The sequence below is a fragment of the Mytilus edulis genome, chromosome 7 (genome assembly GCF_963676685.1).
Source record: "Mytilus edulis chromosome 7, xbMytEdul2.2, whole genome shotgun sequence".
NCBI classification, from domain to species: Eukaryota; Metazoa; Mollusca; class Bivalvia; order Mytilida; family Mytilidae; genus Mytilus; species Mytilus edulis.
The window spans coordinates 14,951,449-14,977,275 of record NC_092350.1 but is presented as its reverse complement, the minus strand read 5'-3'; the positions used below and the strand labels follow the sequence as shown (position 1 = coordinate 14,977,275).

Genomic DNA, 25,827 nt, shown 5'->3' with positions numbered 1-25,827 from the left:
GATATAATCGAAGAAGAAAAATGTATATGGAATTAAAATTCTATTCTAATTCTTACATGACTTACTTGTTTTGTTGTCTTGTTTTTGAAGGTTGTTAGGTAGTTTGATAATGCTTATTGTATTTGTAATTGATTGTTATGGCAGACAGAATGTGTTAAAGTTGTTCTCATTCTCTCATTCGGATGGGAAAAAAGGTTTAAGACCATAAAGTATTGTAAAGATATATTTGTATTTTGTTGAATATATTATGTTGACCTAAGGATGACTTTAGGTTTTTCTCATTGGATTGCAGTCAAAACGACGTATTCCTCTTTAGCAATACTTATATCTATATTAATGGATGTCTGACCAAATAATGTATTGTTTCATTTGTTTCATTGTTACATTCATATCAGGACAAGCACATGTTTGTGTGATATAATTATGAACCTTGCTTTGTACTAAGACTGGGGTTTGTTAAATTATAACGTGGTAGTTCACAAATAACAGAACACGAAGATATGCCATTCTGCCCGGACACTTGATTCTGACTCTGAATAGGCTAGTTGTTGATCGAATTCAGTCGTTCGGGGCAAGCACGAAATCTTTGATAAAAGCAAAAGTAGTATAGTTCAATTGTCATAAATCAGTTTATCGAAACAAATCAGGGTCACAAACCAAACATGAGGGAACATATCACCTATAAGAGGAAAACAAAGGAACAACCGAAACACTTAAAAACAACGTCAACATACAAAAAAAAAAACACAGAATATTTACAATTGCCATATTCATGATTTTGTTCAGGGCATTTTAAGAAAAATGGTGGGTTGAACGTAGCTTTATGGCTAGCCAAACCTCCCGGATATGCCTTTTCACTCAAAGGAAGCCAACTTGTCGAGATTTTTCGAAAATAAATAATTTGTATATGCTAACAAGAGTGTGCCTGATTTGTAAGAAGTCCCTTTACCATCGGTGGCACCCGCCATGATTTGCATGACAATTATAATCCAATGACATTGACGACATTATTATATAATGAGAATAGGAATGTGACTGCACAAATCTATCAAACAGAATTTGTGTCAGTTTATTTTATTTGTATCAATTATATCCGATCAAATGAAAATGAAATATAAACGCGAAACGAATGTGAAAAGATTTAAACATGCTATTAACTTGCATAATTGTACACTTAGGGGTCCATTAAATCTACCCTTAGAGTTTATGGATAAAATTATATAGCGATCGAGAATGTAATTAAAATCCTGTATTAAGACCAGTAAAAATTCTGAATTTACAGTTATTTTTTAATGACTTGTGAAGTCTTGACTAATAACGCTTAGATGATGAATTTCCCTCGGTTTTAGTTTGCAATGTGGATTCGCTTTCTCTTCATCGATTTATCAATTTTGAACAACGGTATGCTACTGCTGTTCTTATTTAAAAATATAACCTATAAAACCATTAATTTTGCAAATAAACATAATTTTCATTTTCCTCCATAATACATCATGGTTATTATCCTAATATAAATTATAATACCACAAACAATGCAATCAACTGGACATTTCGTATCGATATCAGATAAAATTAAGCCTAAAGCTTAAATATAGACTCAATCTCTGAAACTTACTTTCGTTTAATTGATTAAATAGATCCGATTTCTTTTTAAACCATGATATAATTTGGTGTATCTCGGCATCAGATCGCTCACTGGTATCCTTTTTTATTACACCAACTACTTTATCGTAATGGTATGCCGCAGCAAGATCAGTCGGGTGGGATATTTCAAAATGATTGAGTTTCTTCCCATTCTTTTTATCACTTTCTCCAGAAACAAGTGATCCATCCTGATTAGAAAAATAAAGTGATAAACAAGTTATTGAATGGGGAAATATTTCACTGATCGTGATGTACGTTATTGAATGGGAAAATATTTCACTGATCGTGATGTACGTTATTCAATGGTGAAATATTTCACTGATCGTAATGTACGTTATTGAATGGGGAAATATTTCACTGATCGTGATGTACGTTATTGAATGGGGAAATATTTCACTGATCGTGATGCACATTATAAGGATAACTATAGTCTGCAAGATGGATGTAAGAAACGCAACTTACACTAATTCATAACATGACAGTATATGCTTGTTCAAATTACTGTTGTCTTCAGTGCTTACATTTCAAATTCTTATTATATATTTATAGCTTTATCTTCATCTGGAAAATCAAACTTTAAAAAAATACTTGCTGATATTACCGTAATATAATTTAAAGAGTGAAATATGAAATATTGATTTAGGATGTTCCCGTAATTTTAGTGCTTTTCACAAACATGAGATCATATACATTGCATGAAGAGAACTTAAAGAAACTTTAAAAATTCCTAAATACAGCTATGTATTGTTAAGCCGTATTTGGCACAACTTTTTGGAATTTCTAGTCATAACTGCTTTTATATTTGTGTGGCTTTTTTTGCTATATTGACCTGCGTGTCACTGATGAGTCTTGTGTAGACGAAACACGTGTCTGTTGTATTACATTATAAATCTGGAATCTTTTTAACCGTAGCTTGTCGTAAAGTTCTATTGTATTGTTTATTTTTGTGTTTCTCTGTTTTGTTTGTCCTTCGATTTATTAGTATCGTGGTCCCTTCATGTTATGTTGTCATTTTAATGTTATAGTTAACATAGCCTTAAAAGCGGGAGGTTTGGCTAGCCAAAAAACTAGGTTTAAGCCACTGTTTTGTTCTTAAAATGTCCTGTACAAAGTAAGGAAAATGCACATTGTTATGTTATAGTTCTGTGTTGTTTGTATTTTAGTGTTCTATTGTGTCGTTGTTCTCCTATAATTTTTGATGTGTTTCCCTCAGTTTTATTTTGTAACCCGGATTCGATTTTTCTCAATCGATTTATTCATTTCGATCAGCGGTGTACTACTGTTGCCTTTATTTATATGAAATCTTTGTAATGTACTGTAAAATAACAATTTTACAACAGGGAAAAGCTCCATTGGGCTACTGAAAAACGCGTCATCAAAAGTAAGTATACCAGTATACAAACAACATTAGTTAATTTGTAAAAAATGAAACAGGATGCATATATGGTTATAAACATTTAAAAGTTTGATAATTACTATGACTCTAAAAAGTAAAATGATGTTATTGTGGTATAAAAACGTCGAAATAATAAGTGTATAAAATATATATTATATAAATCTTTCTGTTATCCATATGAATACATAAAACTTTAAAAGCTTTTAATCATAAACTTTCGCACAAACACGCAATTTACAATCTGATCAATTTCACTTGCTATCAAGTACATTCATAACGTCTGTAAGAAATTTATTTCCTATCTTATCTAAACAAAACCGACAAAAAATGCACCTAACCAATGCAACTCACTACCATTAACTGCATTTGCATTTGCATTTAAAAGTCTTACATGTTGTCTATACATATTTAAGTGTTGAAAGATTGTTGACCTGAAAAGAAACTTTCATATGCATTGTTATGTCCTATTTGGTGTACACATCGATTTTTCATCAACTTTAATCCATATGGAGATTGACACCCAATTAAATACCATAACCAATAAACACAGTTTTAACAGTTACTTTGCAACTAAAACATGTTTAAAAACATATTCACGAAGTAGTGAAATCTGAGAGTGAAATATAAGCTAGAGATTTATGAATAGGTTTATTACAAAGATGACCTTATTGAAAAACCAAAATCTAGTTCATGTGATATGAAAATATGAGCCATTTTTAAAAGGGGGTTTCAACCACATGTCCCCATTCAAATGCATTGATCTTCCAAAAAGAAGGGGGGATCCCAACCCTCGGACCTCCCTGGATCCGCCACTGAACATGGTGTTTAATGTTTATCACTGTAAAATATTTGTTATTGAAAGAAGCATAATAGTTTTCATTACTACATTATTTTACAATTTCACAAAAATCAGTTAATATAGACTTGACTTATTGTTAGAGATGTAACCAGACGGTCGGATTTGTATATACCATAGTACACTTTCATTTTGTTCATGTTGATCTTTCAGTTGTGATGTAAGTTATTCGGCACTTTTAATACAAGTGTGATGTTCGTTAAATTTATATAAGTTTTTACTCAAAGCAAAAAAACACCACAATTATACACTAGTAGCCAGATTAAAGTCTGAAACGGTCATTTTGGTCTGATCAAGTCTTGATCGACTTAATTTACCGCTAGAGAAATACGTTGAGACTTTTCCGATTTTAAGACACTGTTCAGATATGTTATGTCAAGTCTGTTCAGTCATGTCAAGTTAATCAAGATGGAAGGCTCTAGCGTTCAATCAAGTCTGTTAAGACTGTTTTGGACAAATTAAGACCAATCATAAAAAGTAACTTTCAAAGCTTTCAGATCGGGTTAAGATCCGTTTAGTGTGTTAGAATGATATTAGGAGTTACGCCCCTTTATGTGGATGATACATTGTATTATAAATGCTAGAATAAAAAATGTATGTTATTTTGAATTATTAAACATAAAATCATTCGTTGGCTTTTTATTTCTGTTGGTCTTTGTTTAAGGTATAAGAGAATAAATTATATATTATACAGTTTTGTTAGCTTGTTTTGTTGTAGAAATAAATTATTCGCCAATAACTGTTTCTGATTTTATTTTTTATTTTTTTATTTTCTGGTGTTAATTTATGTATTTATCTACTTATTCTTTGATTTCTGGATTTTACTTCATCTGGAACGATCAACGCAAAATACAAGTATTTTATATGTCAGATAATTTATATCGTTAATTTCGTTATCCTCATCAGGCCGCATCAGGGAACCATGTCTCCGTTTGAACTAAGCTTCTGAAACTGCTCTAAGGCCGTGAAGTGAGAGTGTTAAAACTATAAATAACATACCATCGGAAAGAGAAGGATGTCGATAGGTTTTACAGAAAAGAGAATGATCGGCTATAAATATGAATAATAGAGAAAATGGAAAAAAATATAAAGAATGGAGAATAAAAAGGTGCTTGAATATAAAGAATTGATAATAATAGACAAACAGTATAAAGAAAAAACCCGGCCTACTAAACATTAAAGAATACAGAAATGAAGGACCCCCCTCCAGATCCTCATAGATTAAAACAATATAACCTAATTTTAAGTTCAGCATCGAGTATATGTCTTAGTACATCTTTTTGTAAATGCACTTATCCTTTCTTTCATTTGAATAAAAAACTTATTTGATATAAAATATGTATTTATTTGTTTTTTCAGATTGCACTATTATAAATAATTCTTCTTCGTCTTCTCCTTCTAAACTGTACAATTAACGTATGTATGCGTTAATATTCGGTCTATAAAGATTAAGTTCGATGGCACGTGCCAATAATCCAAAGGTAATAAAATCAACGATCCATAAAATAATGTGGCAATTACAATGGCTATCTCACAGTTATATCATACGTTCACCTGTCATGGTATCATACATGTACCTCCGTATGTGTAGTATAAGGTTCTAAATAATTTTTGATAGCTTCTTTCTAACACTATTGACGACATTGTTTAAACTACATGCTCATGTCACAAAACCGCAAATTTAGTATAGTTAAAAAGATAAACGATATTGAAAATGCATTTTTTTCTATCAAAAATGTATGGTCGTATATTTGTAACTCTAGGTGTTTACCTAAAATGTATTGATTATGTAAAAGTTGAGATTTTTTTCTTCAAATATTTGCCAAAAGAAACATTTTCCGAAAAAAAACCCCAATCCATATAATAACGTTTTGTCCTTTCAATCTTTTTTTTGGGGGGTCCGTAGAAATACCGCAAATGACCCCTTTAGTGCAAAGAACAAAAAATTTCACTAAGGACCTGATGTAATGATAAAATTGACACAAAGGACATTGCATATCTAAGTTTACGTTTTAGAAATAAATAATTTCAAGTTTTATAATCATATCTTAAGTAATTAGAAAGTTATTTAATGTTCTATCGACACGCGATTGTAATCTATGTTGTTCTTGTTAGGTCTTTCCACTTTTCCGTGGAAAGACCTATTGGATTTCTTCTGATTATTATTAGGTCTTTCAACCTTTCGGATGAAAGACCTATTGTTTTTGTTCTGATTATTAGGTCTTTCAACTTTTCTGTTGAAAGACCTATTGTATTTGTTCTGATTATTATTATTATTATTATTATTATTATTATTATTAGGTCTTTCAACCTTTCAGGTGAAAGACCTATAGGGTTTGTTCTGATTATTATTATTATTATTATTATTATTATTATTATTATTATTATTATTTTTTTTTTTTTTTTTTTTTTTCTTCCGCCAACTTTTTTTTCCTTCGCTGTTTTTTTGTTTCACAAGATGTCGCTTAGATATTTGGTATATGATATCGAACAGTTAATGCGCTTCTGAAACTGACACCGCGTAACAAAAACCTTTACCTTGTAAGAGTTATCTCCCCAAACACTGTTTTTCTTGTGGCCACTACTACTTCGCAACCGTATAAGAAACCGACAAATTTATTTTTCAAAATTGCTCGTTATATCCTCAGGATGTTCTGTTTCATTTTGACCGAACCTATCCGGAGACTTCATATGAGAGTTATCCCCCCTTTTATATATGATATAAGTGATATGCATTTCTAGCTGGTAAACCATAAGTGATAGAGACCTAGGGTCTTTTGATTTAAGATCCTTGGTCCAAAAAAATGAAAATTAGGTCAAGGTCAAAGGTCAAGGTCAAATTCTTAATTTTGATTTTGGCTTATTTTCACCTTTTTTCATTAACCTTATAAGATATCGACAATTTCTTTTTACTAAATTGTTAGTTGCGACATGTCGTAACTTATAAATTTTGGTTGCGAGGGTGCGTAAACAATAAAAGGGAGTTTTCGCCCCTCTTATATTTAGAATTATGCGTAAAGTGATTTTACTCATGAACCATACATATTAAGGAACTAGTGTCTTTTTATTTGAGATGTTTAGTCTATGACCTTGAAATTGAGGTCAAGGTCATAGGTAAATTGGACGTTCTAGATTTTGACCTTTGCTTAAAATTCATATTTATACATCATTAAGCCATAGGAACTGACATTTTCAACTGAATTTTAATATTTTCATATCTAAATAGATCCTTATTGGTTGAAAGACCTTCAATTGTTCTTTGAACAATTGGTTTTTAATTATTATTATTTTTTTTTTTTTTCTTCCGCCAACTTTTTTTTCCTTCGCTGTTTTTTTGTTTCACAAGATGTCGCTTAGATATTTGGTATATTATATCGAACAGTTAATGCGCTTCTGAAACTGACACCGCGTAACAAAAACCTTTACCTTGTAAGAGTTATCTCCCCAAACGCTGTTTTTCTTGTGGCCACTAAGGCTTCGCAACCGTATAAAAAACCGACAAATTTATTTTTCCAAATTGCTCGTTATATCCTCAGGATGTTCTGTTTCATTTTGACCGAAGCTATCCGGAGACTCCATATGAGAGTTATCCCCCCTTTTATATATGATATAAGTGATATGCATTTCTAACTGGTAAACCATAAGTGATAGAGACCTAGGGTCTTTTGATTTTAGATCCTTGGTCTAAAAAAATGAAAATTAGGTCAAGGTCAAAGGTCAAGGTCAAATTTTAAATTTTGATTTTTCCTTATTTTCACTTATTTTCAATTACATAATAAGATTTCGACAAATTATTTTTACTAAATTGTTAGTTGCGACATGTCGTTACTTATAAATTTTGGTTACAAGGGTGCGTAGACAATAAATGGGAGTTTTCGCCCCTCTTATATTTAGAATTATGCGTAAAGTGATATTATTCATGAACCATACATAATACAGACCTAGGGTCTTTTGATTTGGGATCCTATGTTTATGACCTTGAAATTGAGGTCAAGGTCAAAGGTAAATTGGACGTTCTAGATTTTGACCTTTGGTCGAAATTCATTTTTATACATCATAAAGCCATAGGAACTGACATTTTCAACTGAATCTTTATATTTTCATATCAAAATACATCCTTATTGGTTGAAAGACCTTCAATTGTTCTATGAACAATTGGTTTTTAATTATTATTATTATTATTATTTTTTTTCTTCCGCCAACATTTTTTTCCTTCGCTGTTTTTTTGTTTCGCAAGATGTCGCTTAGATAAATGAAATATGATATCGAACAGTTTATGCGCTTTTGAAACTGACACCGCGAAACCCAATACTTTCCCATATAAGAGTTATCTCCCCGAACACTGTTTTTTTTGTTATCGCTTAATCTTCACAACCGTTTAAGAAACCGACAAATTTATTTTTCCAAATGGCGCGTTACATCCTCAGGACGTTCTGTTTTTTTTTGACCGAAGCCTTATAGAGATTCCATATGAGAGTTAATTCCCCTTTTGTTTTTGAAATTTTGAAATGTATTTTAAACTGGAAAACCATAAGTGATAGAGACCTCGGGTCTTTTGATTTGAGATCCTTGGTCCAAAAAAACGAAAATTAGGTCAAGGTCAAAGGTCAAGGTCGTATTTTAGATTTTTATTGGTCTTTGATTTCCCTATAACTTTTGAATGGTTATAGATACAGAAAATTTTCATAGTGAAAAATGTTTGGTACCTCAAGGGGCAACTTTGTTACATTTCGACTGCATTGGTTTTACCATTGTGTAAGGGACATAATCCCCATTGATGGTTTATATAAAGCCTGCCAACCAACCAACCAACCAACCAATCAATCAATCAATCAATCAATCAATCATGATCAATCAACCAATCATGATCAAACAATCAATCATGATCAATCAATCATGTTTCCGTCTCATATGTTTAATATAGGGTTCAAGATCTTCTTTGCTTCTTTTTCGCTGTTTCAATTGACCCTATCCAACGTGTTTAACCAACCAACCAATCAATCAATCAATCAATCATGATCATGATCAATCAATCAATCAATCAATCATGTTTCCGTTTCATGTGTTTAATATAGGGTCCAAGATCTTCTGTTTCTTTTTCGCAGTTTCAATTGACCCTATCCAACGTGTTTAACCAACCAACCAACCAATCAATCAATCAATCAATCAATCAATCAATCAATCATGATCATGATCATGATCAAGCAATCATGATCATGATCAATCAATCATGATCGTGATCAATCAATCATGATCGTGATCAATCAATCATGATCGTGATCAATCAATCATAATTCCGTCTTATGTGTTTAATAAAGGGGTTCAAGATCTTCTTTGTTTCTTCTTCGCAGTTTCAATTGACCCTATCCAACGTGTTTAACGAACCAATCAACCAACCAACCAACCAATCAATCAATCAATCAATCAATCAATCAATCAATCAATCAATCAATCAATCAATCATGTGTCCGTCTCATGTGTTTAATATAGGGTCCAAGATCTTTGTTTCTTTTTCGCTGTTTCAATTGACCCTATCCAACCAACCAACCAACCGACCAACCAACTAATCAACCAACCAATCAATCAATCAATCAATCAACCAACTAACCAAACAATCAATCAATCAATCAATCATGATCATGATCAATCAATCAATCATGTTTCATGAAAAATCGAAATTCAATATTGTTCTTGCGTCACTTCTGAAAAAAAAATCCACATGTACTCTGAAACTACAAGTACAATCGACCTCAAAATTTGCAGTCAGCAGGGCATACATGTACTAAAGGTTTATAAAAAACTTGTTGCAGATATCTCTCAAAGCTTTTCCTAGAGAACATAAATGGCAATGCCGTAAAAATCGCTTGCTAGGTCCGTAAATCTCAGTAAAAACCTACAATAAAATGTCCGCTCCGAGATTGAAATACTAATCTGTGTTACAAACAGGTGCTGAAAAATGTACATTATCAGAAAATAATCATTAAATGTGTTTTAAAGTTACACCGGATCGATTAAATCCAAAACATGCACTGCCCGTGACCTGTGATCAAAATGTCAATTTCCTACAATGACAAAAGAAATTACATTGTGTACATTCCATCTCTACACATGTTGTCTGTTTAACGTCCCGACCTAAAAAGAAATTAAAAGACTAAGTTTTCGTTATTATAAACCCGTGTCACGTGATGTCGCGCGCGCTGTACCTAAAATAAAAGAAACACTTTCCAAACTAAACATGAAACTTCTCCGGTAACACAATACTATAGACCCCTTACACAAACAAACAAACAAACAAACAAACAAACAAACAAACACAAACAAACAAACAAACAAACACACACACACACACAAACACACACACACATCAATCAATTATCTTTTTAAGGGGGTGAAAGACCGTTCACAATTGCTTTTTAAAAGCAATTGATTTATATTGTAAAACGGCAATTTTAACCATTCTGTTCCGTTTATATTATATAAAAAAAAAAAAAAAAAAAAACCCTGGGACCCCCTTTTGCACCCCCCCCCCCTTTTTTTTACCCTCCACTTACAAATGAATGTAGCTTGTGTGCTATCTTTACTATCAACGGATAAGAACGACAACTCCAGTTTTTTCCCTATTATTAGGTCTTTCAACCTTTCGGATGAAAGACCTATTGTTTTTGTTCTGATTATTATTAGGTCTTTCAACCTTTCAGGTGAAAGACCTATTGTTTTTGTTCTGATTATTATTATTATTAGGTCTTTCCACCTTTCTTGTGGAAAGACCTATTGTATTTGTTCTGATTATTTTTTTTTTCTTCCGCCTAATATTTTCCTTGCGGTGTAAAAATGTTTCAAAAGATGTCGCTTAGTTTTTTTGTATATGATATCATTCAGTCTATACGCTTTTGAAACTGACCCTGTTTAACCGAACACTTTTCTTTGTAAGAGTTATCTCCCCAAACACTGTTTTTCTTGTTATCAGATCTCCTCCTCAACCGTAAAAGAAAGCGACAAATTTATTTTTCCAAATTGCTCGTTATATCCTCAGGATGTTACGTTTTATTTTCACCGAAGCTTTACGAAGACTCCATATGAGAGTTATTTCCCCTTTTGTAATGAAATAAATGAAATAAATTTGTTACTGGAAAACCATTAGTGATAGAGGCCTAGGGTCTTTTGATTTGAGGTCCTTGGTCCAAAAAAATGAAAAGGGGGTCAAGGTCAAAGGTTAAGGTCATGTTCAAAAATATGATTTTGGCTTGTTATCTCTTATTTTCAGAAATCCTATAAGATATCGACAAAATATTTTCACAAAATGTGTGTTACGACATGGCGTAACACGTAAATTTTAGTTAAAAGGGTACGTAAACATTTGATGCGACTTTTCCCCCTTTTATATCTTATATTAGTTGTATGGTAATATAACTCATTATCATCATAAAGTTAAGGATTAGGGTCTTTTGATTTAAGATCCTTGGTCCAAAAAAATGAAAATTAGGTCAAGGTCAAAGGTCAAGGTCAAATTCTAAATTTTGATTTTTGCTTATTTTCACTCTTTTTCATTAACCTTATAAGATTTCAACAAATTATTTTACTAAATTGTTAGTTGCGACATGTCGTAACTTATAAATTTTGATTGGAAGGGTGCGAAGAGAATACATGGGATTTTTGCCCCTGTTATATTTAGAATTATGCGTAAAGTGATATTACTCATGAACCATACATAATACAGACCTAGGGTCTTTTAATTTGGGATCCTTGGTTTATGACCTTGAAATTGAGGTCAAGGTCATAGGTTAATTGGACGTTCTAGATTTTGACCTTTGCTTGAAATTCATATTTATATATCATTTAGCCATAGGAACTGACATTTTCAACTGAATTTTAATATTTTCATATCAAAATAGATCCTTATTGGTGGAAAGACCTTCAATTGTTCTTTGAACAATTGGTTTTTAATTATTATTTATTTTTTTTTTTTTCTTCCGCCTAATTCATTTCCTTCGCTGTTTTTTTGTTTCGCAAGATGTCGCTTAGATTTTTTGAATATGATATCGAACAGTTTATACGCTTTTGAAACCAACTCTGCTTAACCGAATACTTTCCCTTGTAAGAGTTATCTCCCCGAACACTGTTTTCTTTGTTATCTCTAAGGCTTCGCAACCGTATAAGAAACTGACAAATTTATTTTTCGAAATTGCTCGTTATATCCTCAGGATGTGCTGTTTTATTTTGACCGAAGCCGTATATAGATTCCATATGAGAGTTATCCCCCCTTTTATGTTTGATATAAGAATATGCATTTCTAACTGGTAAACCATAAGTGATAGAGACCTAGGGTCTTTTGATTTGAGATCCTTGGTCCAAAAAAATGAAAATAAGGTCAAGGTCAAAGGTCAAGGTCATATTATGAATTTTGATTTTGGCTTATTTTCACTTATTTTCAAAAGCCGTATAACTTATCGACAAATTATTTTTACTAAATTGTTAGTTGCGACATGTCGTAACTTATAAATTTTGGTTGAAAGGGTGCGTAGACAATAAATGGGAGTTTTCGCCCCTCTTATGTTTAGAATTATGCGTAAAGTGATATTACTCATGAACCATACATATTAAGGAACTAGTGTCTTTAGGTTTGAGATCCTTAGTCTATGACCTTGAAATTGAGGTCAAGGTAATAGGTTAATTGGACGTTCTAGATTTTGACCTTTGCTCCAAATTCATATTTATACATCATAAAGTCATACGAACTGACATATCAACTGAATTTTTAATATTTTCACATCAAAATATGTTGTAAGTGGTGGAAAGACCATCAATGGTTCTCTGAACAATTGGTTTTTAATTTTTTATGGTATAGTTATTACTGCCGTATCTATTTTGCTTTTCTGTCTGCTATAGTTTTTACTTCTATGTAAAAGTGTATTTTCTACTTATTTTTGTTTCTTTTAATTTCGTTTGCTTGTTCCGTAAGGTCACTTTTTTAAGTTTTCTAGTAATATTTTATAAAGATATTTTAAAATAGTAAAAAATGTATAGAGTTTGTTTACCAACACAAACTGACATAGAAGATACACATGTTTCGCAAAGTATTATATAACAGTTTATTACATTTTTGTTGAGCCTGCAACTTTTGTTGCAAAAGCGAGACATAGCGATCCACAAACCACAAATATTCACTTTGTGGTTAAAGTGTTTGAAACTCTAATAACTTTCTTAAACTATCCTGTATTTCTACTAAACTAGTACAGAAGCTTGTTTTTGATCAGAAGATAGCTGAAAAAAAAAAATTGTTTATCCGTATTTTTATTTATAACTGACTTTTTTGTTTTTCTGTAAGCTTATATGAAATCACATTTTTATGTCGGGGCCTTTTAATGATCGGTCGAGTATATGGCAATGTTTTTCTCGTTATTGAAGGCCGTATTGTTGCCTATAATTGCTTTTCTACCTCAGGCATAGATTACCTTCGCTGTATTTGGCAAAACCTTTAGGAATTTTGGTCCTCAATGCTCTTCAACTTCGTACTTTATTTGGCCTTTTTAACTTTTTTGGATTTGAGCGTCACTGATGAGTCTTTTGTAGACGAAACGCGCGTCTGGCGTATATACAAATATATGCTCAAAGTCAACTTATATTAAAGAAGTTTTAAAAATAAAATGGTTAAATGCATTTTTTTTTACATAAAGCACAAATATATTTACATGTTTCATTATCAGATCAAAATATCTTAAATACCCAGTCCAGAGATACCGTGTATATTCGGCTGAATATACATGTACCATATCGAGAATTTTACATTCATACTTGTTACGTAACGAGATATGTGCCCAGATAAAAAGATCCAGCAGGTGGTGTATATTCTAAAGTGTTTATCGTCTTCTTTTATACATGCCGATGACGATGACATTTAGCTTGAGGGCCATTTTGTTTTCGCAAAGAAAAACAAAAATTAAACAATTTTATAGATATAATATTCTGTTGAAAAATCCTTTTTAAAGGTGAACAGATAAGCATAACGTCTTCGCAATTTCTTGTTAACAGCCATGGACACAGATGTCAGAATGAATAAGAAAACACTAAATTCTTAAACAATATATTGTAAAATGGACACCAAACACATGTTGATAGAATAGTGTACTGATAGTATAAAAAAGAAGATGTGGTATGATTGCCAATGAAACAACTATCCACAAAAGACCAAAATGACACAGACATTAACAACTATAGGTCACCGTACGGCCTTCAACAATGAGCAAAGCCCATGCCGCATAGTGAGCTATAAAAGGCCCCGATAAGACAATGTAAAACAATTCAAACGAGAAAACTAACGGCCTTATTTATGTAAAAAAAATGAACGAAAAACAAATATGTAACACATAAACAAATGACAACCACTGAATTACAGGCTCCTGACTTGTGACAGGCACATACATAAATTATGTGGCGGGGTTAAACATGTTAGCGGGATCCCCACCCTCCACCTAACCTGGGACAGTGGTATAACAGTACAACATAAGAACGAACTATAAAAATCAGATGAAAAAGGCTTAACTCATCAGATGGACAAAAATACAAGTGGACGCGGCCCGGTACTTATACATCCCGACACAAAAAGACACAATGAACAAATCTGAGAGTATTCGCAGTTATCTGACAGCTAGTTCAAAGTCACTAACAACTAATAAAAAAATCATGCAACTAAGACTAAACTATCAATCCGTACACATCCAACATCCATCTATCGTTTTCAGATATTTCTTTTCCGCCATTCATAAGTTTAATGTTTACTTTGACTTAATGCTATACATGTATAATGTGTGTTCAGAGATGGATTTATAAACTGTATGCTTAAAATAATAAACCCAAACAGACAATAAACAGCTGATTTGGTGACCATTTAGACTTCGTTTAGATAACACACGTCTTCAAAATTAATAGTTTAAAATAAAATTTTGGGGATTTAAAATGTATATCCAAACCTATTCTATTACTTTCCTCTGAGCAAAGTCTTAAGAAAAATATATATTGAAACTGTAGGCGATCATAGTGGGTTGAACGACAACGAGATACTCGCAACCAAACAACAAAAATCACATAAGGACGGCTAGTGGGCAACATATAAGTGTTCACCAATAGATAGGTGTATACACAACATGCCAATTTCTAAATCATCCCTTATGTCTTTATCATTGTGAATAATTTATCCCGGATAATAGAATACATGTACTAGTCATGTCTTTGATTTAACAGAACAAATGATAAAAGATTCAAAAATTTGTTGTTTGTGATTATTCATAGTTGACTTGTTCTATATTTACCAGTGACACGCGTCCTAATTTTTAAGAAAAGGGACAGAAAAAGTATTAAACAAAAATAACCGGTTTTTCAAAACTATATTTTTGAAAATTCACTGCATGATTTAAACAGCTTTAAAGTGTTTCATTTAATTCTATCTTTTTGCGTATACGAAAAATTGATAACAAGTTAAACTTCAGTGTTCATGACTTACGACTATTTTATATTTCTTGTGAAATTGATAGATGAGCAGGTTTTCACAAATACCGAACAAAAAATATAGCGTAAACGTCAATTAATGGACAAGCAACACAACGAGAAAAATGAAATTTATATGAAATAAAGTAACAACATAAGTTTACGAATACGTACTTACATGTTGTAGGTGCATTTAATAAAAACAACATTTGAACTTATTATTAACATTCTTTTTTCAATTGTAATTTTATGTGTATGTATATTTAATGTTACCCGATATGGAGTTCTTCTAAATGTAAAAAAATCACTTGAATGGGTATTTCTGGTGTATATACATGTATCACACGTGCTATCTACATGTACAATATACGGAAATGACACGGCTGGGTATTGTAAAGTTACTGAAGGAAGATTAATGTCAGCTGCATATCCCCGGACGAAGAATTTACTGGTTTGTCAAAACGGTCAGTTGTAATTTGTCAAATTGTAAAGGTTTGAATCGCGCCCATCTCTTCTTTCTTTTTTAATATGAATTGCGCCAATAAATGGAACTTTACACATTCCCCATTTCCATTTTCAATTTTATTAGTTGTGTCATATTTACCTCGAAACGATTTACTTATTTGCACGTACATGTTAGAATACTGACTTCAACTGTTAAATAACTGTATAATTACTAAAGATATGATTATAAAATTTGAAATTAAGTACTTTAAGAAAGTCTCCATTTTTATGTCATGTTTTTGTGTCAGTTCTATCATCCCATCAGGTCCTAAGTGCACTATTTTGTTCTAAGTGCACTAAGGAGACCCTTTGCTTGTACCTGTCAATACCGGAAAGGACCTCCTCAATGCACTAAGAACAAACATCTGAAAACAAGTCTATAATATTTGCGCAATTAAATGGTTGTTTTATTGGCGCAAATGAATGCTGCAGTTTTTACAATAAAGCATGTAAAATAAGAATTGGCGTAATTAAGTTGTTGCGCAAATTCATTCTTTTTCAGTGAAACTAGATATCCAGTGGCAGATTCAGAGGGGGCGTAGAGGATGTACGCCCCTCTTCAATGATATCTCAATGTAAATGTAGTCCTGCTTTTTTTTTTAATTTTGCACTCTATTCTGTCCTTCATTTCTTAGTTATTAATTTATCCTGACTTGTTTTTCATTAAGTCATCATGACTTTTTTATTTCGCAAGATGGCCATACTGCCTTTTTTCTCTTAACTCCCGTCATGCTTTATTTCAATTTTTATACGTCAGACAAACTTCTTCATGCATGTAACTTCATATTTCAAAATGTATACGAAATGTCTTAATTGATAAGTTCTACAATGCATTTAAAACATCCATTGAAAGAATATTGTATAATAAGAAATCCTTGTCCGCTGTTGGAAGTTCTGTTTCGCCATTTTTCGTTCTTGTCAAGAGACGATATTTCAGGGGTTTTGATTGTTAAACTCGTTAAATCAAATAACGAACATATTCCATCTCAACCTGAGAAAGAGTGGCTCATTTACATTTATCAATGATTATCGGCTATAAGATGTTGTACTTTCAATGCTATTTATAAACGCCGAGTAAAATTTTAAAAGTTTGGTATACAAATTTTAAATTATTGATCTTAAAAATATTCAGTAGACAATGGGACATATCAAACAATCATTATTCATCTATTATATTATAACAATTTTTATTCACAAAGGCTTACAATGATAAATGAAATCAATGTTTTGTTGTCAATGTTACAATTTATGTATTGTTCTCTGGTGACGAGTCTTTGAGTTCTGACGAAAATTATAGTGTTTTTCTATCTTTCCACAAAGTATATAAAAGTACCAAGCGTTTTTCTCAACTTTGACAACCTTCTTCTGTAACAGATGTTGGCAAAATTTTTCAACGGCAATGTTCAAAGCGCTTAGACAATTCCAGTGCACCGTTACGATTCAAATATGATGTAATGGTATAGAAAAACCTTGCAGCTGAGTAACTTTTGACAAAAACATGCTACATTTGAGAAAAAATGGCTGTAAAAATTTTACATATATCTGCCGTCGCCATATTGGGATAGTCGTAATTCCAGTTACGGTTATCAGTTTAATACCAGTGCAGTTGAGAAATATGGTACATTTATTCAAATGCAGATATAAACCTTATCAATATTAAACCCAATCCCGCAAGCAGCTGTGGTCATCCTGTTGAGGATAGTATTTACTATTTCTTAAGTGCCCTTTTATCAACGAAGCAAGAGAAATATTGTTTTCAAAATTAGAAAGATCTACTATATTCATTTTGCTTTCATTGGCTGGTGACGGTGACCTTTCATTTCAACTATTGTATCTGTAATTATATTGTATGTTTCTCTGAAAACTTGTATTTAGTTTTTAGAGAATAAAGTATCTATCTATCTATCTATTTCAGAAAACAAAGATATTTTTGAGTCTGTACAATCATATATCAGAAATACACTAAGATTTAGAACATTCAATTAAAATTCGAAATTCCTACTTCCTATCTCTTCACTATAGTTCAGTTTTAAATATTACTCTTATACGTTTTGTTTTTGAAACAAGGCTATTTTTTGTCAAAAGACAAGCACAATAACCCCAAAGCAAATTGCGAGAAGTGTTTTCGTATTTCGTTAAAGAAAGAAAATACTAATAGTTTATGTAAAATAACGATTAACGACTCTCGTACGGTGTCGCGTTTATATCTTTTTAAGGCATTGGTGCAATTGGATGCAAACAATAATGACCATAAAATATCAGGTTTGCGAGATCAGACAGTAACCTAACAACTAAACAATTGAAAACCCAGAGATCAATGTTTAACATTCGCCAGCAATGAGCAATTTTCATTAATAAAACATGATTTAGTCGAATACTTTGCGAGTAAAGAAGAAGAGACTACCATAGATTTGTTATTAACCCCAAATGCTTGATGGGTACAAATCAGTATTCAGGAATTAACTTTTTTTTGCATTACACCACATTACAACAGAAAATAGAATATACACGTAGGATCTTGAAGTATTTCTAATACATTGTTGTTTTCCTGTTCTATGTAGCTTTCTTTCTGGCAAACACGGTTTTATAAATTCTGACAGGCACCGACCATTGAAAAACAATCGATCTGTTTAAAATAAGTAATGCAAATAATTGGTTTTTTTTAATGGCAAATAAGAAAAAATACCGTTTGATTTAAAATTATTTAGAATAGATTTATGAAAATAACGTATATTAATGTGAAAAGGCTAGATTTTAATTTGTGCCGTAGGGATGTTATTGAGTGGTTTTGTTTACAATTATTTCCCACGTATTTCCCTAGTGAAATCTGCAATAATTATTATATCATCATGTTGTTGGATTTTCACATTATAACAAAAATAAGAATATGACGGATGAATTTATAGTTAGCTGTTTAATGTCCAGTGGCAACTATTAGATGTATCATTAGGAGGACATGTACAATGTTATAATAACATTAGATATATGTTTCATTATAATACGTTATTCTAATTGGCTTCTCTGCAATCTTGCGTTATTCCTTAATCAATTTAAATACACAATAAAATGTATCATTCATGATGACACGAGGTCCCACAATAGAGTGCACAAGTAAATAAACACAACCGTCCTTTTGATGATCAATTTGTTAACTTGCTGGGACTATCATTCTAATAGTATAATAGTCCCCGTTAAATCAGAGCTCTACCGTTAAATAGTACGGTAATTGTTATTAATGTTATTATTTTATTTTTACGCTGTCTTAATTTGTAATTTAATATAGTTGTTTTTAAAAGTATAATATAGTGTCTTGTAAGTCATTTTTGGGCAGGATATTGTTTGTTTTAGAGTGTATGAATAATTTTTATTGCAATCAACTTAAAAAAAAAAAAAACTATGTGGACCGTATGTCATCGAATACATTTTACCTTATACAAGACAGCTGATTGGATAAATATGATAGGTTGTTACGCCTACATTGATACTGATGTCCAATCGAATACCAGCAGACACCTGTCAGTAAAAAACAAATTGCAAGCGTGGCCGATTTATTTGTTTATTCGATATTTGAAAAATAATTGAGATAGCCGCTATCCGTTTGGGCGATATCTTTCTGCGCCAAAAAGTAACTCATTTGCGCCACAACTTAATTGCGCCAATACCTCTTTTGCGCCACCATCCGTTTACTCTTTTTCAGGTGAATTTCAATAACTGTTTTTTTTCTCTCACTTTCTTATTTAACAGAAAGGTATTTAAATATGAGCGTATAACCAGTAACGGAATACTACAAGCGTTTTATATACCGTGTGTATAAAAAACATTATCAAATTATATTTGTAGATTGTAAAAGATTAAGAATATTTTTATATCTGTTCTAAATCATCTGAAATAAAATAAAACATATTTCTCTCTGCCTGAATGCAATCGTAAGCAAATTTATTTTTACTTCTTTTTTTGTCTATTTGCAAATGACGAAGAATTCTCCTTAAACTGAATTATTAAACAGACAGACTAACTTTAAAGGACAAAATACTAGCGTGTACTTCCATCCAAGAAAATGAATTTCTATAAAGTAACTAATCTAAGTGGCCATCGATGTGTAATATTTGACACTGGACATTATTTTTGAAGCAATGCAATACGTATAATGTATTCTATCAATCAAAATTAAAGACTTTTGAATGTAACAATATGGTACAAATCCATTTGATTTGTTGAATTTTTATATATATATTTTTTTTTTATCTAAATGAAAATGTTGTAAACTGCTCCCAGTTAATATAAATAAGAAGATGTGGTATGGTTGTCAATGAAACAACTCTCCATCATTCAAGTCACATGGTATAATTTAATAAGAGGTCAAAAGTACGACCTCAACACGGAGCTTTGGCCCTCATCGAACAGCAAGCTATAACGGTCCCTAAAATGACTAGTGTAAAACAATAAAAATGAAAAACAAAACTGTTTTTCAAAATGAGTAGTAACACTGGTGCTTCAAAATATCTGATACGAAACAGAAATATAAACCGTACATAAGATTTTATCAATCGTGTCTTAACTAACGTTGTTTGGTATTTTTCTATGATATGATTTACTCTTGTATTTAATTCGTGCTAAAAAAAATGGCGAAAAAAAAATTCAAATGAGTTATCGACATCGGTCTTTATATGTATATAATGGTCAATATAAACTGTCAATTAAATTTTTAAAATATGCTAATATAATTGTTGCATTTATTAAAAAAAATATATAAAATAATGTTTTATTTGTAAATGTAATAATTTAACCCGGTTTAACCTTATACATCTTATATTAAAGATAAAACATGGAACTTCATTCATTATACGTCCAGTGACACGAATGCGTAATTATTTAGGTAGTTTATGCTCATCCGTTTCGGTTGACTGCTTAAATAATCCGTTTATTAAAATGTAAATAATTTTCACCAAGCATCTGTCATCTGTGTACAATTTAAAATAAAAAGTAAATTATATACTTAAAATAAACGTTTCTTGACCAAATATAGATAAGAACTATTACTCTACATTAGAAACAAAAAATGTTTAAGAACATCTTTGAGATAAATTTAATACTGATCATTATATCTTTAGAGGCGGAATGCATACATACAGGACTACTTTATGTGAGACTGCAAAGTTTTTATGACAAATTTTCCGGTTACAACAATTAATCTTTTCTCATATAACCAATGAAATGTTAAAGATTCTATCGGAAATAAATGAATTGTTTTTAAAGTTTGCATACTTTTTTTAATTAAATAGATATACAGTCATATTAAAAGATCACAAAAGAATATCATCCAAGATATAGAGATTATATTCATAAAGGGGGAGTAACCCCTGATAAAAACAGATAAAGTGTCGCCCGTTTTATTCAAAATATTTAAAATCTTAACACAACTGAACACGATCTTACTGCAACTAAACAAGTTGTTCACCTTTGGTCTTATTTAATCTGAACGTAATCTAATCAAGTCTTATTTGGATGCTAGACGAATCTGTCTTATTTATCTTGACACAACTGATCTGACTGAACACAATATATCTTAACAGAGTCTGAGTGTCTAAACAGGTCTTAACGTTTTTCTCTAGCGGTAAATTAAGTCGATTAAGACTTGATCAGACCAAAATGACCGTTTCAGATTTAAATCTGGCTACTAGTGATATCTATAAGAATGTGTTACATTAACATATATATCCAGAGTGATATCCATTCAATATTAAAACTGTTATCCTAATGTGTTAAATAATTTGGTCTGACGAATAAGTTAGTACTCGGATCATTATTTTGCCCAATCGCTAGACAAATGTGCAGTTCTTTATCTGATCACAATGTAGATCTTTATGCCTATTGTATTACAGTTGTTTTTACAATTCTTCAGTCAATATTTAAATCAGGCATATATTTGTTAATGCGCATTTTAAGGTTATTGATTATCTCGCTGTTATGTTCAGTACAATCCTTATTTGCTGGCTTATTGCCTTTCAGCGTTTACAAAAGGTTATAAAAATAATATATTCTTATCAGCAAAGTAATTAAAAATATCTGAATGATAAACTTTATAGTTTGTTTTTTTTTCTAACTGGAATTCTTACAATTAAAGCCACCATTATTATCGCGTGTCTCTTGTTAAAAAATAAATAAACACGACAATCTACACCACTGATTATATTTGGAAAAAGTGAACGATTTCTTCGCGCGTTTCTTTTTCTTTATCTCAAAATAAAACTTGTATGTCATCTCCCAATAATCGATCATTACAAACGTGAAGATAATATAATTATTGATAAATGATTATAACTTTGATATTTTATTAACTGATACCCCATAAATGGTAAAAGTATGAGGGTTGTTAATTGTCTGATGCTATCAGAGAAAAACAATATTCCAATATTGGAGGTATAAAATGCTTTACACCAAGTCATAGACTGTTTATTACTATTGATTGTGCAAACCATTTAAGTATTTATAATATCCTTAGGCGATATTTATATACCAACACCTAGAAGTCGGCTTCGTTTGCTGATAAAACATATTATTAATGCGTTCATTTTTTGTTGCTGAAAATGTAGTGTTCAGTAAGGATCTTAATCATTCTATTCACTCAGATTATACTATCCATTGGCATGGATGACCTTAATTAGAACATGCTTAACTTTTTGGAATGATAAGCTTTTTGATGTTCCTCAACTTCGTATTATATTCAGCCTTATAAATGTATTGATTCGACGTACTTAAACTATAAAATTCCTTGATGACTTTTCATAATCAGTATTTACATTCAGGTATCACAGATCAACTTTATTCGTTCATTGTGTGTTAATTTGCGGGGGCTTTTTTTATTGAGTTAAGCCTTCAAATTGATATTTCATAGTGTGAGTTTCTATGTTGTGATGTTATACTATTGTTTCAGAAAAAGCAGAAAGTTTGGTTCAAATAAAACGTTTAATCCCGCTGCAAATGTTTGCACCTATCCTTAGACAGAAATCTGATGTACAGTGGTTGTCGTTTGTTTATGTAGTTCATACTCGTTTCTCGTTTCTCGTTTCTCGTTTTTATATAAATTAGACCGTTGGTTTTCCCGTCTAAATGGTTTTACACTAGTAGTTTTGGAGCCCTTTATAGCTTGCTGTTCGGTGTGAGCCAAGGCTCCGTGTTGAAGGCCGGACCTTGACCTATAATGGTTCACTGTTATGAATTGTTACTTGGGTGGAGAGTTGTCTCATTGGCACTCATACCACATCTTTCTATACCTATTATCAAATGAATTCACTATTAATTGTTTGGCTTCGACGCAAACGCGTATAAATTATAGATAATGAAACACAGTCACAAAGATTTCTCCCTTCCTACAGCATATGTTTATTCACAATGATTTACCACAATAAATGTGCCGTTCAATTGATATGTGTGTGTTTGAGCTGTGCGTGTACTGGTTTGGTGTTATGAATGAATTCCCATATCCTTTATTTTTCTTTTACCTAACTGTAAGTTTAAGGAATGCAGATATACGCAGATATTACACTTTACAGTAAAAATAGAAGTCAGTGTGAAATATTTCGACAGATATATACATATAAATATCATCTACATCATACAAATTGACTCCAGCAAACAATAGTTGCATTAACTGTCCACTTGTATCTACACGTATGATTCTGAAAGAAAATGACTTGTCTGGTCATTTCATTACTTTTCAAACTTTGTTTTATACAGTTTATCGTTTATAAAATCAATTGAGATCCCTATACAGATTTCTTATCACAATATTATGAACATTCCCATTCTGTACAATGGCACGTCTAAAACGTCAAATAAACAGCTCAGGGAAGGTCTGATGGCTGTAAATTTAAAATTCAGTCTCTTGGATTATGTATTTACGTTTATGATTCAAAAACGGTAGGCGTATTTTCATAATCAAAAAAACTTATCTTACTATTTGATAATATTGATTTTATAGTTTTCAATATTAACAATTTAATATGATGCACTTTTGTTGACAAAAAATAAAACTGTGATGATGTTGAATAAGTTAGAATAAAAAGAAATACTTAAACAATGTAATGACTTCATAATGTAACTCCAGCAAAACATGGGAATAATGAAATGAACAAACAAGTAAAAAGTACAATCACAAAAATTCTGAACCCCGAGGAAAATTCAAAACGCAAAGTCCCTAATCAAATGGCAAAATTAAAAATGTAAACTCATCAAACGAATGGATAACAACTGTCATATTCCTGACTTGTTACCGGTATTTTCTTATGTAGAAAATGGTGTATAGAGCCTGGTTTTATAAACAGGTTAAGACAATAGGAAATATAGACAAATATTATTTAAATCGAATAAAAAAGCCTACCGTTTTATCAGGTAAACGTCAAACAACAATGCTAGCATGTATACATAAGCATAAGATCTATTATAAACATTAATACATTAATTATTAAACTTACTGGCATATTAGTAGAATTCTTCGCCATTTTTGTGTTTAGTTCCGTTTCCGCCAAGGTAACTTTCACACTAAGGTCTTGATTCCACTAGTCAACAGTCTTTATATTAACCACAATTACTCACAATAATTATTGAAATTTCAGAGCGTTCATCCGTTTCGTTATTGTATTACATTTAAATATATTCAGTCTTTGATTGTATATCCGTTTTACTGTGATTTGATCCTTTAAACGGAGGTATTTTACAATTCATTAAATTATTTTGAGAACAACAAGTCTTTTAATTTATATACTGAAAGTGATTTTGTTCTGTATTCAAAATAAAGGACATTCATTTATAGGTCTTTCGAATGCAACCGTCTATTGATGTTTAATGTTGTCAAGAAATACAACTAATTTCTCTTTTAAATCAACATACAAAAGTCGATACATTTAAAACGCGTATTAATTCTACCTTTTATCATGAGGATGCATCTAGGAGTAAGTAATATGCAGAAACCGAGCAAATCTGAGCCGAAAGAAAGCAGGGCGATACATCTGTCAGTGAAGGGACAAATTGGACTCTGTGTGTTGTTTTGGGACACTAAACTATATAATATATATATTTCTAGTTCCTCAGTTGTAGTAGAATGCTTTCAGTCATGTGTTTTTTCGTAAATGTAATACTGAATCATAAACTTAATCATGTGACAACTTTCAACAAGGGAGTAGACCTGCATGCTCAAAACGATTGAAATAATCCGTTTAGAGTTCTGTGTAGTGTTTTGTGGACTGATTTTGTCTTTTCGTAATTTTCCATAGCCTTGTCAGTATTTCTTCGCATTAGGAGTTTTTGATATCTAATTGGTCTCCTCCACAACCTCCTTTGTATACAGGAACTTTTTAATTATATTAGACGAGAATGAAATTCTGGCAATGATGACAAGGATGGTAAATGTCAGTCATAGAAAAATAATTATCCAAGAACTTAATCATCTTAATTAGACGGTTGAGTGTTTGCTGACGATTTTAATGCATTGCTCATGTTTCTTGTAGTTTTCAATGTATGTTCACTTAGTTTTACTTGTTGAAGGTTTGTTAACTGTCATGTTTTAAAAGAGTCGGTGGATCCGATATGCAACCTACTAGAGTAAATTGCAGAGTCGTAGGAAATTACAGTTAGTCTGGATGAACAGTTTGTACAACACCTACGATAAAAGAACTTCAGACAAACACCTTTCGATACTTTTGCTTTCTATGTTAGTATGTTAAAATTGTGAAAACGAGAGTTGAATAAGTTATCATAACTAATACGTAAACAATGCATTTAAAATTTATTCTAAACATAGATGTTGCGATTACACTATTTAAATTGATACCTGATAGAACACGTAAATCCAGTTGCTAAGTAAATGAAGTGCAAAATTTAAACGATGTATATTGATGGACATGAAGCAACTATCAATTCAATAATGAAAAGATATGCACAAGCCTTA

The 25,827-nt window shown here is 31.4% G+C and overlaps 1 protein-coding gene across 1 annotated transcript in view; it reads right to left on the bottom strand.

Moving 5' to 3' along the window:
- LOC139530026 (uncharacterized) overlaps window positions 1–24,770 on the bottom strand; it is a 31,020-nt gene extending 6,250 nt beyond the window's left edge. Inside the window, exons 1-2 of the mRNA XM_071326062.1 lie at window positions 24,356–24,770; window positions 1,616–1,832 (exon numbers count right to left, since the gene is read on the bottom strand). Coding sequence (XP_071182163.1) covers window positions 1,616–1,832; window positions 24,356–24,382 — 244 coding nt within the window. The 5' untranslated portion in view covers window positions 24,383–24,770. The remainder of the gene's footprint in view (window positions 1–1,615; window positions 1,833–24,355) is intronic.
- Between the last annotated feature and the right edge of the window lie 1,057 nt (window positions 24,771–25,827).